The 18,259-nt window shown below is 50.9% G+C and overlaps 1 protein-coding gene across 1 annotated transcript; it reads left to right on the forward strand.

The window, feature by feature from the left end:
* Positions 1–1,771: 1,771 nt before the first annotated feature.
* Positions 1,772–17,824, forward strand: PNP (purine nucleoside phosphorylase). Its single transcript, XM_077314160.1, has 6 exons — positions 1,772–2,010; positions 12,282–12,451; positions 12,559–12,662; positions 13,278–13,453; positions 14,565–14,755; positions 15,735–17,824. Exons 1-6 carry the CDS (start codon positions 1,988–1,990, stop codon positions 15,950–15,952), a joined length of 882 nt encoding a protein of 293 aa, XP_077170275.1. The 5' UTR covers positions 1,772–1,987; the 3' UTR covers positions 15,953–17,824.
* The last annotated feature ends 435 nt before the right edge of the window (positions 17,825–18,259 follow it).

The following is an 18,259-nucleotide window of genomic DNA, read 5'->3' on the forward strand; positions in this document are numbered from 1 at the left end:
TTCCTTAAAAAACTGACCCGAGTTCTGAAAGAATATGTCTGAATACATTCCATGGAACACTTATTTAGCATATGTATAACTCTAGTTCTACTTGTTGGCTGCCCGGGAAGGGCGGCATATAAGTTTAATAATAAAATTTAAAAATGTAAGTTAAATAATGTTGTTGTTATGTGCGAAGTCGTGTCCGACCCATCGCGACCCCATGGACAATGATCCTCCAGGCCTTCCTGTCCTCTACCATTCCCCGGAGTCCATTTAAGTTTGCACCTACTGCTTCAGTGACTCCATCCAGCCACCTCATTCTCTGTCGTCCCCTTCTTCTTTTGCCCTCAATCACTCCCAGCATTAGGCTCTTCTCCAGGGAGTCCTTCCTTCTCATGAGGTGGCTAAAGTATTTGAGTTTCATCTTCAGGATCTGGCCTTCTAAAGAGCAGTCAGGGTTGATCTCCTCTAGGACTGACCGGTTTGTTCGCCTTGCAGTCCAAGGGACTCGCAAGAGTCTTCTCCAGCACCAGAGTTCAAAAGCCTCAATTCTTTGACGCTCGGCCTTCCTTATGGTCCAACTTTCGCAGCCATACATTGCAACTGGGAATACCATAGCCTTGACTAAACGCACTTTTGTTGGCAGGGTGATGTCTCTGCTTTTTAGGATGCTGTCTAGATTTGCCATAGCTTTCCTCCCCAGGAGCAAGCGTCTTTTAATTTCTTTGCTGCAGTCCCCATCTGCAGTTAAATAATAATTTAAATAAGTTAAATAATAATTTTAAAAAATTGTGTTACTTATTTGATATTTTCAGTTTTTGAAGTGGTTTTCCAATCTAACTTCCAGTATCCACCAAAGAGGTGCCAAGGGATACAGCAACACCTGTCTGCACCTGTAAATGGATCGTCAGCAATGCCTGTTTTAAGTTCAGGGCAGATATTGGGAGCTACCTTTAGTTCAGATCTCAGAGAGCCATTGCCCATAAATACAGGCCTAGATGTATCAGCACTGTCACCAGATGCAAGATGGTTTCCCAGGTGTGGCACCAAAAAAGGATTGTATACTGTGTAAATATTAATGACCACATGGCTAAAGCAAGCCAAGGCAACGAGATTTGATAGTTAGACCGCAGGTATCAATACACACAGAGACACACACAAAAGGAGTCTTACATTACGTCAAAGATTAAAACTTCTTTGTCGAAAATTCTAGCGTAAGGTTCAATAGACTAGGGTCAACAACCTGAACAAAAGTGAGATTTCTTGTTTATTTAGTATCTTTCTATCCAACCTGTATTCTAAAGAGGGTTGATGCCTCAGTTTTAATAAATATGTGTTGATCTGAAGTAACAGAACAAATTTTAAGTCCAATAGCACCGACCCTACAGCGTCCTTTATTTCCAGCAGCGAGGGAAAGAGGGACGCAGGAGCAGACGCGTCAGCTGTGAGCACAGGAGGCGCTGGGGACGGGACAGCTGCGTCTTCCGCGCCTGCGGGGAGGGAGCTGCGTGCCAGGCATGCCGAGGGAAAGGCCGGACCCCCCTGTCACTTGATCGCAGGCCTTGCAAGGAGCCGCCTTTTTTGCAAACGCCCCCGGTTCCCCATGGTCGCTGGAAAACCCGCTTCGGAACTGCATCGGCAGCGCGTCATCCGCCGTGTGTGGAAATCCCCCCGCAGGGCGCCGCAAAGCTTCCCTCCCCGGGCAGGCGTCCTCCGCGCGTCTCAGCCAATCAGCGCCCTCCCCCGGACAGCGCCCCCGCGAGGCCGAAGGCTCAATGGAGTGGGCCGGGCGCGAGCGGTCCCAAAGGCGGTGACGAGCCGACCCGGCGTCACCTAGGCAACCTTTGTTACCCGCCGGCGGCGAGCCGCCGATTGGCCGGCGCGGCCCGTGACGACACAGCCTTCTTCGGAGGCCGGTTAAGCGTCTCTGCTTGCTGCGCGGAGCGCGAGTCGCGAACCTCGAGCCGACCCAGGAGCGCCGAAGCCTCGCGGAGAGAACCCCGCCATGGAGTGCCCGCAAGAAAAGAGGTCGGGGTCCCTTTTGGGGGTGGGGAGGGGTAGGGGGGCGTTGGAAGGCTATTGGATGGAGTGGGGTGGGATGGGGGGGGGGGTCTCACCAGCACGTGGCTTTCAGACCTGCGGCTCCAAAGGATGAATGAGATCCCGCTAGATCCCTTCCCCTCCCCCACCCCTTATGGCTGGCGGTAGCTGATTCCTATTATTTTAAAGACTGAGGTTGCTTATCAGCTCCCCATCCCCGTTTTGACACCCCCCCCCCAGCTTTTCTTCCTTTGAATTGTAGGGGTTAGACCCTTCCCCTATAAAAACCCCCGGAAAGATGGAGGAGGGGCGAGAAGGAATTGGGGTAGGGGGAGTCGTCCTTTTTTTGGGCGAGGAAGGTGGCACAGTTTGGGGTTAGATGGGGGTCTGATGGTGGAGTCTGGGATGCATATGGGGAGAGGCCTGGATGGAAATCCGAAAGAGGTCGTGGGCTCTGCGTTTTGCTTTTGTGGCTAATGCGCTGTCTGGCGTGTTTTTAGCCAGCTGGTTTGCCAAGTAGCTCAGAGTCACATCAAGGGGAGGGATCCCTTCCTTTCTGGTTTCCGCAGGGAGCAAGGGGAGGAGAGAATTTGTTGTCTGCCCTTAATAAAGCTTAACGGGATGGATTACTGACCCCCCACCTCGTTGCCAGCTTGTGCTTCCTGTCTCTACACAGCTGGAAGCAGAACGCAGCTGTGGGTGCTATCAGTTCTCCTCTCTGGCTGGGCTCCTGTTTTCCCCCCAAATGTGGCAGGGGGGTGATGGTTTGGGGCTTGGGGAGCGCTTGAAATGATTTTAGAGTGTAGCTATGTTGGTGTGCAGTATAATAGCTGGCCAGGAGGCCAGAAGCGATTAATAGACAGGAAACGAGAATCCGTTCAGACATTCAGAGCAGCGAACACCCCCCCAGGGCCAAATAGGGACGTTGGCTTCATATCTCGCAGCCAGTGCTAATTTTCTGCCCCTAAGCATTTCTCCCCGGCTCTAATAGAGCGGGTTGCATTTGGCCGTGTGCCTCTGACTTGCTTTGCAATTTCCCACCCACCTTCAGATTGGGATAGAAGGACCCTTGGATCTCAATTCCTGCTATTATCTGACGAAGTGAGCTTCAATCGGGTTGGTTTCTAAGGTGCGATCAGAGTCATACGTTGAGGGCTTCCAGGGTACCAGTCGGCAAAACATGGTTCCAGGTGCCTTTTTCAGTACTTGTTTTCAGATTCTGTGTTCAGTTCTTCCCCCTCATCTCTTCTGGTTTCCCTGAAGACACTATGACTCTTGCTCATTTGCTGGGTGGGTGGCGGGGTGAACCACAACTGGAAAAAACATGTTCAAGTCATGTGCAGGTTCATGCACATCACGTGTTTGGTTCGAAGGATCCTGGGTCACAGGCTCTGGGAATGACTTCTTGGGCGCTTTGGACACTTGCTCCGGCTTTTATTCTGCGTGGCCCTCACCGTCCTGCCTAACTCTGAAAGCTTGCGTAAGTCTTCCGGCTTGCATAAAAGCCACGTTTTCTTTAAAGCTTGTGGCGGTTAAAAACCATGAGAGCTTTGGAAGGCATTCAAGGGAATTGTTCCAGCCAGTGTGAGCTCTGTGCACGTCCTCTCTTTCTTGGAAGAATAGTCTTGTGTGATCTGGAAGCTTGCAAAACCTTAAAGAACACAAACACTGGCAGCAACCAGTTGACGCAATAAAGTGTGTCATCGCTCTGTAGGGGCAGAAGGTTTGAGATTCTGGTGGGGCACGAGGTTCATTCTCTTACCTGTTACTTCCTGGTTTCTCCTGATCTGAGTGACCCAGGCTAATCTGTTCTTGTCAGAACTCAGAAGACTAAGCAGGGTCGGTTTTGGGTGGGAGACCACCAAGGACGACAGGGTCTCTGTACACAGCCAGGCTATGGTGAAATATTTGTGAGCGTCCCTTGCTTCAAATGCCCATGTCAGATTCAACTTGAAAGCAAAACGTTCTCAGTCAAGGATCAGAGAATTTGGTTTCTCCGTTGCAGGACCTTGAACTTCCTCTCCTCGCAGGGAAATGATTGGTTCAGAGGGTCAAATTATACAAGGGTTATTTTTCCTGACATTGCTGGATGGAAATTTTATGGGGTTTGGACGTTTATCAACAACCCGGGTTTTCCTGCTTCGTTGAGCATTGCTGATAAATAAGGATCCTGTATCCTTAAAAAAAAAAATTCAAGAGAAATTTGGACTCTTACATGCTGATTGAAGTTGGGGGAACAGCTTTTCTAGAAGATTAAACTGGGGGATAGGAGATCTTTCCTATTTATACAGTTTTCTTTAATAGAATTGTTCTGAAAGATTTTTACCCAGATTAAAAAAGGTTTACAAGAAAAGTAAAAAACGAAGCGAAGAACAGACCTTAATTTCATTCATTTTTCTGAGCCTCCAGCCAGCCCAATTACAAGCCGTAATCCAAACACCAAACTCACAAATTTATACCAAACATTTCTATAATATTAAAATTGAGGGTATTTCCACAGTTGCTTTCTTTGCTTGCCAAATCCACCATTCATCCAGTTGTTTCTTTTTCTCTTTTCCGCAAGAATTCAATGCGAGGCTTCCAGTTAGTCATAAAGGAAGTTATTGACCCACAACCGTTCCAGAAATCATAGGGATAATTGATTGATTTCATGAAGACCCTGCCTTTCTTTTTGAGACTCAAGACACAGAAATGTAGAAGGGTTTTTTTTAAAAAAAAACACAAAACCTTGAGTTCCTTAAAAATAAAGCCACGAGGGGAAAACTCCTGTAAAATTCGTGGAGAAAGAACATGTGGGATGTTACTCTGTGATGCTGCATGAGAATTAAATGCTTAAATTTGTTTCTTTCTCAGAGCGGAATCTGCTACTAAGTCCTGGGGGGGGGGGGGGGGCGGTGAGGATACAAGGTTTGGGAGTCCCGTTTTCTCTCCACTTGCTGCTCAAATCGGGTCCCCTGGCTTTCGAGGCCTATAAACCCTGCAGTAACTCATTGACCCTTACCTTGGTGGCCCGTACTTGAGGACTAGCAACACAAAAAGGAAAGACTGGGTTTTTGTTTTCAGAGGTGTGGCACTCAATACCAAGTTCTCAGGCTTGGCACAGTTCTGGCACGACATTGTGGAATGCGCGTAACTCCCGGAACATGCTGGGCCGGTTATATCCGCATCTGTTTTATGCCTGGGGCTTAAAGCCGCCTCTCGATATTCAAATGTTGCCAACAATACCTTGGGTAGGGCTCACTTTTTCAGAGGATCGTATCCCTTCCTTTTTTTCCCCTTCCCACGACACTCGAGACTTATGCGTTGATGCCACAGGTCTAAAGATCGGTGACATTGGCAGCATTGATACGATGCGCGTGATAGGTCACTGCTGTACACCTGATCAGTGCACCACCCCCTTGGGCAGGGGTCCCTAACCTTTTGGCGCTTGCAGGCACCTTGGGATTCTGAGATGTGGTGAGCCCCAAAATGGCTACTGCACGGGGGCCAAAAACAGAATGCTTCCTTCCAGACACCTCCTGGGAAGGAGGAAAGCCAACAAGGGGGAATGGAGCCCTAAATCTTACAGTGGCCCCTGCTTACTTTCGGAAAACCCATTGGTGCTCGTGGGCGCTGGTTGGGGACCCTTACCCTGAGGCCATTTGCTGCAATAGGATTGCAAAACGCCCTCTCCGGAGACCCTCACTTGACGCCTTCTCCGTTGTCCTCCAGCTACTGATTCCAGATTCAGACAGTTTTAATCTCCTGTGCTTTTAATGACTGGGGTGCTCTCAGCGCTGCCTGTTGTCGATTTGTTTGTCGCTTGTGGCCTGGTTTCGGAGCCAGGTGGTTGGCCCCTGTAGGACACCGTCGCCCGGATCTTTGGGCTGATCCAGGAGGGCTCTTCTTATGGTGCTTTGGAAAATGGGGTGGCCATTGGGGGGCCTCCCTGCTCCTTCAGAAGATAAGGCTCGGTTAAAACTCGGTTGCTTTTGTGATTCTGCTTGTTTTTAATTATACCGTGATGTTGCCATTGCTGTGCTGAGCTGATGTGGCCGTTCCAGGACTGCCAACACGGACAGGCTGTAAGCTCTCCAGGGCCTTCGGCGGGGCTCTCTCACCTCGCCTGCCACTGGACCCTTTTCTTTGGCGAACACTGGGGATTGAACCCGGGACCTTCTGTGGTCCAAAACAGGTGCTCTCCTGCCGGGCCACGGCTCCGCCCACGGAGCTTACTGTGCCATGGGGCAGGTGTCCTGATGTTTCCAGAACGACGCAGACCGAGCCGGCCGGTCACAATGGCCACCTCGGCCTTCAAAACAGGCCTGACTCAGTCTGCCTTTGTGCAACACCCTTCTCCTGTAAACAGGAAGAGCGTGCCTGGTTGGCGTGCTTTCCCGCTGGGCTCAGATGGCAGCAGAACTCACGTGGCATTTAGTTTTATTCTCCCTTTCCTTTTCTCCAAAGGACCTCTGTGTCCTCCATGAGAGCCAGCATGGATTAGTTGTAAAGAGTGGAGACCTCTGATCTGGGGTTTGATTCCCTGCCCTGCCACATGCAGCCCGCTGGGTGACCTTGGGCCAGTCACAGTCCTGTTAGAGCTGCTGTCGTGTAGCAGTTCTTTCAGAGCTCTCCCAGCCCTGCCTACCTCACAGGGTGCCTGTTGAGGGGAGAGGAAGGGAAGGCGATTGTCATCCTCTTTGAGACACAGGAGACTGGCAGGGTGACCTTAGGCCAGTCACAGTTCTCTCAGAGCTCTCGTGGCCTCATCTACCTCGCAGGGTGTCTGTTGTGGGGAGAGGAAGGGGATTACAAGCTGCTTTGAGACTCCTTCAGGCGGGGCACAAAGGAAAAAAAACGCCTCTTCTTCCCTTCTCCTTCTCCATGATGCTCCAGTGAGTCTTGCTGCTACCGTTCGTCAGCAAGGTGAACTGGGTCGTCCCCGTTTTCTCTCTTTCTCTGCTTGCAGAGGAGAGGTTCTTGCTCAGGAGCGCCTGGCTGCTTTTCCCTTCCCTTCCCTCTTTTGCAGCTGCGCCGTTTCCTTCCTCGTCCGGCCTGCGGGGAGTCCAGGGTGGGTGTTTCCCCAGCTGGCACACACCTCCGCCCAAGGAGCCAATCAGGCGCCAGAGACGCCGCCACGGCCTCCTCCAGGTGCAGACGATGCGGAAAAAAGGGGCACACTGCAGCCCTGTAGGCGTGGGTGTTACCTCACTGTCTCCGCAGTCGCCCTTTGCCTGTCTGGCACCCTCGAACTCAGCCCAAGGCTTCGCTCGATGCTTTGCGGTGTGTGTGTGTGCGTGTGTGTGTGTAAATCTCATCCTCAATTACTCCCCGACCGTTTGCATGTGCAGGATAGGACCTGCCATCCAGGAACGCTAATGTGTGAGCACAACTAACTCAGGGTGGTCAGGGTCTAGTCCAGGGCTGGTGAAACTGGCTCTCCAGATGTCCATGGACTACAATTACCATGAGCCCCTGCCTGGCAGGGGCTCATGGTGATTGTAGTCCATGGACATCTGGGAGGTTGTTTTGAAGCCGCTGTGAGACCCCTTCAGGTAGTAAAACCAGCTCTTCTTCTCCTCCTCCTCCTTCTTCTTCTTCTCCTTCTCATTCTTCTCCTTCTTCTTCTCCTCCTTCTTCTCCTTCTTCTCCTTCTGCCTGTTTAACATTTGACTTTGGTCCAGCCCCATCCTGGACAGACCTTGGCAAAGAGAGGACAGTGACCCTTTCTGGGCTCGGAGCAGAATGTTCCAACGGTGTGTGCCAACCTCTGGCTCAATCGTGGCAAAGAAACAGGGAGGGTTGGTCATTAACCTGAGGCTGCGGGGTGGGTGGGAAGTCTCCGAGCGCTGCATTTCCTGCTACGAGATCGCAGCTACGGTGACGCACTGAGAAGATTAACAAGGTGGGAAGAGCAGGAGAGAAGCAGGCGGGGCTGGACTAGATGGCCTGTTTGGCCCCCTCCAACTCTGTGATTCTAGGATAAGCCCGGTGGTCCATCTAGTCCGGCCTCTTGTTTCACACCATGGCCAGCCACTAGCCCTGGAGGTATAACAGGGTGTAGAAACCAAGCAAGGTCACTGATGGACTTCTCTGTGAACCTGTCGAATCCCCCCTTATCAAGATTAGACCGACTCATGAAGGATAGGTCCCTCCTTGACGGCTGAAGGGAAGCCTCCATGTACAGTGGCAGTGTACCTCTGAATAAGAGGCGCAACACTATTTGGCCCTCTCATACTGATCAATAGTCCATCCCTGGATGGTGGTGACAACAGACCACGCCCTGCCGTGAAGAAGAAACCGCTCCGGCAACTTAATGAGGAAATGAAGAAAGGAACAGGCTATAAGGAAACTCATAAATATTTCCCAGCAGTGGCTCACTCTGCTCACGGGTATTGCTACAACTGCCCTGTTTCTGTGCCTGTCCCAATCATGCCCTTATCTAGCTCATTGCTCACTCATTTGTCACCCTGACATTTCGGTGCCTTCCAGACTTGTTGCAAGTTGGTGAGCCTTGGGTTTCGTCCCGCAGAGCCTGCTTGCTGTTTTGCAAATCTCACTACGGTGAAGCAGTGGATCCCTTGTTGTTGCAGAAGGAACCAATTTTTTTTTTGATGTTGCTGAAGAGTTGGATAATCTCTAGGAAGTGACAGGCAAAACACAAGCAGATGGAGATCCCTTTCTCCCTCCCCCTGGCTCTTGAAAATCTGCCTTGTAGTAGCACCTAGCAGCAGAGTTGCCAACTGTTGTTGTTTTTTCTACCAGCCTTGCGCATTTCATAGTGGAGTCTTGATTAGGTAGATGCTCACCCCCAGTACCCTATAGGGGGGAAATCCCCTTTGCAGATTTCTCTTGATCAGACCTATCTGGGAAGTAGTATTTAGCATCTTTAACGAATGTTATACTCCCCTTGGGGAGGAAAGTGGGGTGTGATTAACTAAAACAAGACAAAGAATTGTGCCCACCTGGCTTTTCTTTGAAGAGAGGATCTCTTTTGCTCCCAAACTCATTGGCAGACAGCAGAACAGAACATTATAAACTGCGGAACCCACAAGGACTTGCAGGCAGAAGAAATCTTTCCCTCCCCATCCTTACCCAGATTGTGTTTTCTTGTACCCCCTGCTCTGACTTCTGCTTCCCCCCATTTCCTTTTGTGGATTGGTGCAAGCAATACAAAATGTCCCCAGGGGGTCAATTCCTCCCCCCCCCCCAAATATCTAGGCATTTGCAGTGTGTTTCCGGGGGGGGGGTTCATTCTGGATTTTTGTGATTTCCTAAGTCATTTTATTGTATTTTATTGTTTGAGTGTTTAGTGTCATAAACCGCCACAAGCCGGCTAGCCCAGGAGTTGTAATAGTAAATAAGAAATAAGAAACTTTTTATATTTTCCCCCTGCAAACCTAGGTGGTTTTATGGGTTTGTGGAAGCATGTACCTCAGTCCTTGCGTGCTCCCATGTTGTGGATGTTTTGATCCGCACCGTGGGGCCTTGTAGAATTGGGCTGCCCGGAATGAGGCAAGGTTTCCCCATTTTCTGGCTGACAGCTGATGCCATAACAGACACGACAGAACAAGAACGCTCCTTTTTCCAGGAAACCTGGTTGTGCGTAAACACAAAGAGGAGCAGGAGCCCGTCGGGCACCTCCTCCCTCTCCCATCCTACTGTTATACAACACTTTTGTACACTTGCAATGTTATGTTTGTGCTTTAAAAGCATCGCGTAAAAACGTCCTCAATGTTGTGCAAATACTTCCTGAGAAGCCTTGTCAATTACACAGTGGTTTCTTCCTCCTTGGTCCCCCCTGCCGGTATGGCTTAGACTTCTCTGATTAACCATTTTTTATTATTTCCTCACAGTTTACACAAACAAAAACGGGGTGGTTGTTGGGAAACAGCAGGATAAAAAGCAAGGAACAGGCAGGCACCTTACAGCCCTCACAAGATTACATTCCTATTGTTATTGTTAACCATAACTGGCTTCTGGTCAGTTCTGGTTTAAGGCAGGGGTAGTCAACCTGTGGTCCTCCAGATGTTCATGGACTACAATTCCCATGAGCCCCTGCCAGCAAATGCTGGCAGGGGCTCATGGGAATTGTAGTCCATGAACATCTGGAGGACCACAGGTTGACTACCCCTGGTTTAAGGTATCGGAATTAGCCTAAAAGGCCTTCTGTAGTCCAGACTGCATATGTCCCCCGAAGGGAACTCAGCTGACCAAATTCCAACTTCCCCGTGGTCTCCAACCCCGAGGAAATGTGATTGACCTTGACCAGAGACAGGGCCTTTTTGCCTTTGGCTCTGGCCTGGTGGAATGAGATCTGGGCCCTATCGGAGCTGTTAAGGTGCCGAAGGGCCTATAAAACGGGGAAAAGAAAATTGTGCCACCGAACATGTGCAGAGTGCCTGTCCTCTATCCACTAAGGATTTGTAGCTGGCTCCTCACAGATTTGGGACAAAGAGCTCAGGAGGGTTTTCTTCCTGGAGGTCTTAATGCTCTCCTCTTTTCTCTCTCTTTCTCTCTCTGGTCTTTTTAAAGATGGTTTCCTCGGGGAAAAAGCCAGGCCGTAGCCTTCTGAAGCTGCACTCCAGGGGGGAGATGGAGCTGCGGCCAAAATAATTTGCTGCATAATTGGATGGGAGGGAAAGCGCAAGCCTGGCTGATCAAAAGGAGGCTGGAAATAGAAGTTTGTTTTCTAGCCATATGAGGAGGGGTGTTCTCCAGAAAGGGGAACAAGGAGAAAGCATCTGGAAGGTTTCACTGCAGAGTGGTTGTTCCTGCTGCAGTTTTAAGAGGGTCTGATCCTAAGACGGTTTAAATGGCAAAGGCCGAATGAGGGCCGCATTTGGAGAGCCCGGCACATATTTTGAGCAGCAAAGCGTAATGCTAGAAGCGGGGAAAGGATCGACAAGGGCACCTCTGACCATGTGCGGAGTGTGTTTTGCTCCCTGCTGCGGGTGGAGCTTGGGTGGTTCAGGTAGAGAAGAAGAAGCTGGGTTTTGTACCCCGCCTTTCACTACCCAGAGGAGTCCCAAAGCAGCTCACAAACACCTTTCCCCCTCCTCTCCCTCCATCAGTGAGGTAGGCAGGGCTGAGAGAGCTCTGAGAGAGCTGCCTTGTGAGAACAGCTCTGAGAGAACCTCTGTGTGGACGACGTGCTACCAGTCAGCTGCATGGTTTTCTGTGTCCTGAATTGCTTGGAAACAAAGAGCTGGAAGTCACCAGCTCCCTGCATGCTGCAGGAAATGCACAGCTCCCTCGGCCTTGTTAATGCCGTTTAAGAATTCTTTCACTTTGCTGGTAAGCAGAAAAACCTCCCGTTCAGATCTCCCCCCCCCCCCATCTGCAAACAGAGGGGTGCAAAAGCCAGGGCTCTCAACCTCCTGGGATTTCAGCTGATCTCCAGGTGATGGAGGTCAGTCGCCCACCCCCCCTGGAGGAAAGGCCTGCTCTGGGAGGGGGATAGCAGGGTCCTGCAGCAAGGTGGTCTGTCAGAGCCAGTGGTTGAATTATAAATGCCAGCTTGGGTGGCTGGAAGGAAAGTCCTGTGAATCGGAGGGCCTGCATGTCTGGGGGACGGGCTCCCCCTCGTGGCAGTCCTTCCATCCTGCCTGGGATGTTTGCTAGCAGTGGGAGGACCTCGGCTCAACCTGAGCTTGCCAAGTTTGGAAGCTTAGCAAGGTTGACCACAGTCAGGGCTTGGGTGGGAGAGCGGCAGGGTTGCAGTGTGGAGGAAAGCAGCGGCAGGCCTTCACCTCTGCTTCTCCCTGGCCTTTAGGGCTGCCTGGTTGGGCTCGGGTGGGACTGGACAGCAAGTTCTCTGTTTTCTCCTCCTTCTCTCCTTCTTTTCCTGCTGCTTCTTGGCGTGGCGCTTAAGAGTGGCAGATTCTAATCTGGCGAGCTGGGTTTGATTCCCCGTTCCTCCACATGCAGCCAGCTGGGTAACCTTGGGTTGCTCAAAGTCCTGCTAGAGCTGTTCTCACAGAACAGTTCTGTCAGGGCTCTCTCATGGGGTGTTTGTTGTGGAGAGAGGAAGGGAAGGCGGCTGTCAGCCGCTTTGAGACTCCTTGGTGTAGTGAAAGATGGTATAAAAACCAACTCTTTTGCTGTTGCTACTGCTTCTTTTTCTTCTTCTTTTTCCCTTCTGCTTTTGTTTCTGCTTCTTCTTTCCCTGCTTTTATTTCTGCTTCATCTCCTTTTTCTGCTTTTGTTTCTGCTTCTTTCTCTCCTTTTTCTGCTTTTTCTCCTCATCCAACCCCCTCTCTTTTTCTTCCTTTCCTCAGATACACCTACGAGGACACGAAGAAGACGGCCGACTGGCTTCTCAGCCACACCAAACACCGGCCCAAGGTGGCCATTATCTGCGGATCGGGCCTTGGCGGGCTGGCCGACCTCCTGAAGGACCAAGTGGTGTTTGACTACACCAAGATCCCCAACTTCTCCCACAGCACAGGTGAAAAGTGTCTCTGTGTGTCTCGAGGGGGAGGCAAGCCGCAGCAGGCACAGTGGCCAGCAGGAGGCGCTGGCGGGCGGTTTAACCTTTTCGCTTCCTCTCTGCAGTTCCTGGCCATGCTGGAAAGTTGGTATTTGGGAACCTCAGCGGGATGAGCACGGTCGTGATGCAAGGCCGATTCCACATGTACGAAGGGTACCCCCTCTGGAAGGTGAGTCGACGTCTACCTCTAGGCCCGGGATTCCCAACCAGGAGTCTGAGGACCCCTTGGGGTCCGCAGGACCTCTGGAGGGGGTCCACAGCCTTTCCCCTCCTGCCTTACTGAACTTAGCCACAAGCGAGGGAACCAGCCCCTTGCATGACTCTCCCTCCTAAGTATGAATTCTCTCGTGGTGTACGTGCTTGTTCCGTCTCCTGTGGCAGCCATTGTGGGGTGACCCTCAGCAGCCCTTCTCAAAGTCCCAGGCTCAAGTCCCAAGAAGAAGCAGAGTTGGCTTTTATACCCCGCTTTTCACTGCCTGAGGGAAGTGAAAGCGGCTTACAATCGCCTTCCCTTTCCTCTCCCCACAACACACACCCTGCGAGGTTGGGGAGGCCGAGAGAGCCCTGATATTACTGGTCTGTGAGGCCAGCACGATCAGGGCTGTGACTGGCCCAAGGTCACCCAGCTGGCTGCATGTAGAGGAGCAGGGAATCGAACCCGGCTTGCCAGATTACAAGCTGCCGCTCTTAACCACCACACCACGCAGGCTGGGGACCCCTGACCTAGACGAACTTTGCTTCCGGCATCCCCTCACCTCTGCCTCCCGCTCCATCCCCCTCCTAGGTCACCTTCCCTGTCCGGGTATTCAGTCTGCTTGGCGTGGAGACCCTCATTGTCACCAACGCGGCCGGGGGGCTCAACCCCGACTACAAAGTGGGGGACATCATGTTGATCCGGGACCACATCAACATGCCAGGGTTTGCTGGAGTGAACCCCCTGTCGGGACCCAACGATGATAGGTAAGAGAGCGAGAGAGAGTATCCGCCAGTGGCAAGACCAGGAACTGAAAAAACTTGTATGCATAGGACCTTTATAGGTCCAGTTAGACAAGTCATGTGACACTGTACATACAATGAAATAGAAATTCCGTTAATACTGTAGCTATAACATGCATACCTAACAGCAAAACCAAGAAGATGTTTTGGTTTTGGAGAGAAACAGGAGTCCAATATTGGGTTATATTGATTGGCAAAACTGAGATGGAAAGGGGGAGAAATTGATCTGTAGATGATGCACATGAACTTAGGGAAAATGTAGACTTCAGGAGAAGTGTCATGTGGTGTGTGACGCAAAAGAACAAGAAAGAAATTGCAAAATTAGTGCTTAGTGCTCTTTTTTAGAATAGTAGTTTTGTAATAGAGGAATGGTTCTTTTTTTTGTCTGGAAAAAACTTAAAAATTACATACAAAAAAGGGAAGGATTTTAACAACCAGCCCAGTGATGAGTTGCAGAGATTGCAAAAATTTGCACGGTGTTCTTTTGTGCAGTCCCGATAACTGGTATGACAGGATGTAGATTTGGGTCCCAAAGTTGCATTGTTTGAAAAGTACTGAATACCCATTAATATCAAAATATATGTGTGTGTGTGTGTGTGTGTGTGTAAATATACACACCTACACACAGTCTTCCAGGACCCACTTTACAAAATTTTAAGCTGCAGAAATATATCTGATCTTTTACCACCTTTAGCAGAGAAACAAAAGACTAGGTCCAGAATATTTATTTATTTGTTTATTTTTATTTTATTACATATACCACCCTCCCATGCGGCTCAGGGCGGTTTACACTGAAACTTACACGATACTGTGCCATACAGTAAGCATCCCAATTTGAACACGCAACAGTTTGAACAGTAGGCACTCGTACCAAAAGACAACAATTTCCAGTTTAATATTGAACAATACAGGGTTATCATTTTACCTCGACGGATTACCTGCACTGTGGTTCGGCCTACGTGGATTGAATTCATGGACTGATGGATTGGGTTGTCCACGGAACGATCCTTCTACGTCCCGGCCCGTCCGTGCCTGCCTGTCTCTTGACTTCTCCTCCTTCCTCCCCCTTCCCCAGGTTCGGGGCCCGTTTCCCGGCAATGTCTGACGCCTACGACCCGGACTTGCGGAAGCTGGCGCGCACGGTGGCCAAAGAGATGGGGTGCGCCGGGTGCCTGCGCGAGGGAGTCTATTGTGCTCTCGGAGGCCCCAACTATGAGACCATCGCTGAATGCCGTTTCCTGCAGCGGTTGGGCGCTGACGCAGTGGGTCAGTCTGGGGCGGAGTGAAGGGGAATTATATGGGAGGGGGAAGAGCTGGGAGGCGGGGGGGGGGGGATGGACGTCCCTTCTCTCAGTCGGCATGGCGTGGTCTCCCTGGGCAGCCGATAGAAGGCTTAGCTGCTGCTCTGTGGGTGCGGGAACAGTGGACAGGGAAACAAGGCCGGAGCAAAGAGGGGATGTGGTTTCTATGCAGGAGCTCCCAAATTTGGGCGGGGCTTCCGGTAGCCCGCAAGGCCGCGCTCTCTCGCTTCCTTTTCCACGCCGCCTGCCCTCTTTCCTCACAACAAAATCAGAGTCCAGTGGGGCACCTTTAAGCCCAACAAAGATTATTATTATTATTATTATTATCATCATCATCATTCGATTTATTGCCCGCCACTCCCTTGCGGCTCATGGCCGGTTACAACATTTTAAAACCCCATTAAAATCCATTAAAACAACAACTACAGTTTCGACATCATTAGTTAGCTAACTAGCATGGCAAGATCGGCTAATCAACTTCCCCCTCCTACTACTGGCAGGTGGAGAGGGGATCCTGGTGGTACCAGTCCCAATCCCAGATCCCGGGGGGGGGGCATAGGGGCATAGGGGCCTTGGCCTCAACCGTAAACCTGGCGGAAGAGCTCCGTCTTGCAGGCCCTGCGGAACGATGGAAGATCTCGCAGGGCCCGCAGCTCTTGGTGTATTCAAGGTGGGAGCTTTCGAGGGCAAGCCCTCTTCCTCACCTCGAAAGCTCACGCCGTGAATAAATCTTTGCTGCCTGACTGGGCTCTGATTTTGTTGTGCGACTTCAGACCAACACGGCTCCTCATTTGACTCTTCCCTCCCAGGCAGAGAGTCTTTAGCATCTGACAGGATTCAATCAGGCACGAGCCCCCCTCCCCAAAAGAATGGTTCAGTCCCAGAAGGCCCGCATCACGCCAGCCTCCCACTCACCTGCTTCCCCCCCCCTCCCCGCTTTCTAGGCATGAGCACCGCCCCCGAGGTGCTGGTGGCCCGCCACTGTGGGATGCGCACCTTCGGCTTCTCCCTCATCACCAACAAATCCGTCCTGGACTACGAGAGCAAGGAAAAGGCCAACCATGCCGAGGTGCTGGAGGCCAGCCGCCAGAGCGCCCGTACCCTCGAGAAGCTGGTCTCCCTGATGGTGCAGCGCATCGAACACAACAACAACCTGGCCTAACCACGGGGGTCTCTCACCGACGGGGCAGTCTGTCTCCGCACAGCTGGGACTGCTGTCGAAGTGGACTCAACCTCCTTCTCCTGCCCCCCTCTAAGTTCCGTGTCTCCAAATTAAGTCCTGCGGCTTTCTGACATACCAAATATTTACCCAAACGTCTGCCCCCTGCCTCTGTGTCCGATCTCCATCTTCTAATCCGGTGTCTTTGGGGGGGGAGGGGAGCGCATGGGGTGCTGTTGAGCGACGCCCGTTTTCAGCGGATTGCATTGAAACTGGCAGTGGGCGGAATGCAAAATGACGGTGACTCCCCACACACAGAAAACTAGCATGTCGGAGAGAAGGCAAGGATTAAACGCTGGCATGTTAGTTTTCTAAGTGCAGGGATTTTTAATTCTTTTTTTTAATAGAATGGTATTCAGTCCTGTAAGCTCTGACTTGCAGTCTGGCTGTTTCACATCTTCTGCTGTTCAGGTGAAGAAGGATTCATTTCCTCAGGAACTATTGTTTGCCATCTTTTTTTTTTTTAATGATGTCTAGCAGGTATGCAGGAGCAGCCTTGAACCCTTAGCTCACAATTCTAGGAGGCATCTATCCAAGAAGATTGTTAATGAGGAACTGGGGTGCTCTCTAGGAACGCCACGCCTATCCTTCCAGGGTTGATGGGATTAAACTGGATTTTCAACACCCGTCTATGACAGACCTTGTGGTTCAGACCGCCGTAGCCTTCACAAGGCCCTGAGATACCATCTTGCTCCCATTTTAGATTCTGTGACCCGAGTAGAGAAGGATCTTTCTCTCACACACACACGATTTTGGAAAGGGAATTAGCTTTAGTTTCTGTTCGTCAGGAACGGATATTCTGTCCTAGATGCTCTGGCCCCGCCTGTGAAGTTACAGTTGCGCGTTGTGGGGTTGCTTTTGGACAGGGTGGCTGTCCTTCACTGCTTCCCCTTCTGTTCCCCATCTGGTTTCTAACAGAACTTCAGGGCTGCGGTGACCGTTATGGGATGGCGTGGATATTCGCTAAGGGACCTGTTCAGAGCCCGTCTCCCACCCCTTGGTCTCCGTCCACCGTAAGCCCCAACTGTTTTGAAAAATACTTCTAGGAAACAATCATCCTTGCTGTCACATGCTCATGGCCGTCCCAAATGCTTTCTGGGCGGGGAAGACACCACAGACAATGGGGTGATCAACGTAGGGTGGAGAAGGAAAGGCGGGGGGGGGGGAGAGCTGAGGAACATGCTCTCGGGTTGGGCGAACTTTGCAGGTAAGCTCCTGGGATCGCCAGGTGAGCAGGAAATAGTCCGATCCGCCTTGCTCTTGTGCCTCAAATGGCGTCTCGGCAGGTGGCAACCAGCAGGCAAAATTTTCCGTCGGGTGGAAACGTAACATTCATGTGGCATTCATGTGAAAATACACAACCGTGGTAACTGGAGGAGAATCTGACAACCTCATCAGTTTGCTAGCTGAGCAGAGGCCGGAGAATCCAGCTTTCGGCCCTGACCTTAGGAATTTCAAACTCTTTTGGGCTGAAACCTCCTGCAGTTTCCCCCTTGAGGTGTCATTCCCACACCTCGCTTGTGCTTTCCTGAACTTCTGCCAGCTCTTTCTTGTCTCGAACCAGAGTGAAGTCCCCGAATCTTCCCAGGGCGGGTTGTCGAGGCTGGGGCATTTGGGGGGGGGGTGAGGGACACCAGCTCATATCGGTCCAGTTGTGGTGAAGATCTCGGCAGGTTTAGACTATATAGAGAGAAGTATATATATTTTTAGAGTACCATTGTGCACTTTTTCCTGTTTATTTAAATGAATGGCGCCCCGGTTTAAAACGTTATAATATTAATTGATGATAATAAAGCAAGATGATAATGCAACAAGGCTGCATGGTTTGGTCATGTTTTTTGAGCGTCTCTAGTGGGATGGCCGGAACTGGTGGCCATTAGGGCTGGAACCTTGCCCTGCGACTCCAGTGGCACCGAGAAACCTGCTCCGTGGTACAAATGTTTGCGGGTGACTTGGTCTCCTGAGATCCAGATTGGGCATCTGAACCCTAGAACTGGGCTGGGGTGTGTGTTTGTGTGTGAATTTAGTGCAGGCTTTCTCAAGCAGGGTTTTGTGAGACCCTCGGGGGGAAGAGACAGAGAGCCCTAACTAACTTTGCCCTGAAAAGAGACTTTGGGCTTGGAAAAGATGCCAGCGAGGGTCTTGCAGAAATAAGCTGGAAACAAATGAGAGAAAGATAGAGTGAAATAACATTGCAAGAAAAAATAAGCTGCTTTCCAGTGTCATTAAGCTATATATTTATCTCAGGCA

This window comes from Paroedura picta, chromosome 16 (genome assembly GCF_049243985.1).
Source record: "Paroedura picta isolate Pp20150507F chromosome 16, Ppicta_v3.0, whole genome shotgun sequence".
Taxonomy (NCBI): domain Eukaryota; kingdom Metazoa; phylum Chordata; class Lepidosauria; order Squamata; family Gekkonidae; genus Paroedura; species Paroedura picta.

Bases quoted from the DNA above. Each gene is read 5' to 3' on its own strand.
- PNP (XM_077314160.1), top strand. From the start codon at position 1,988: ATGGAGTGCCCGCAAGAAAAGAG. The intron at 12,452-12,558 runs GTGAAAAGTGTC...TCCTCTCTGCAG, and splicing joins CAACTTCTCCCACAGCACAG to TTCCTGGCCATGCTGGAAAG. The intron at 12,663-13,277 runs GTGAGTCGACGT...TCCCCCTCCTAG, and splicing joins AAGGGTACCCCCTCTGGAAG to GTCACCTTCCCTGTCCGGGT.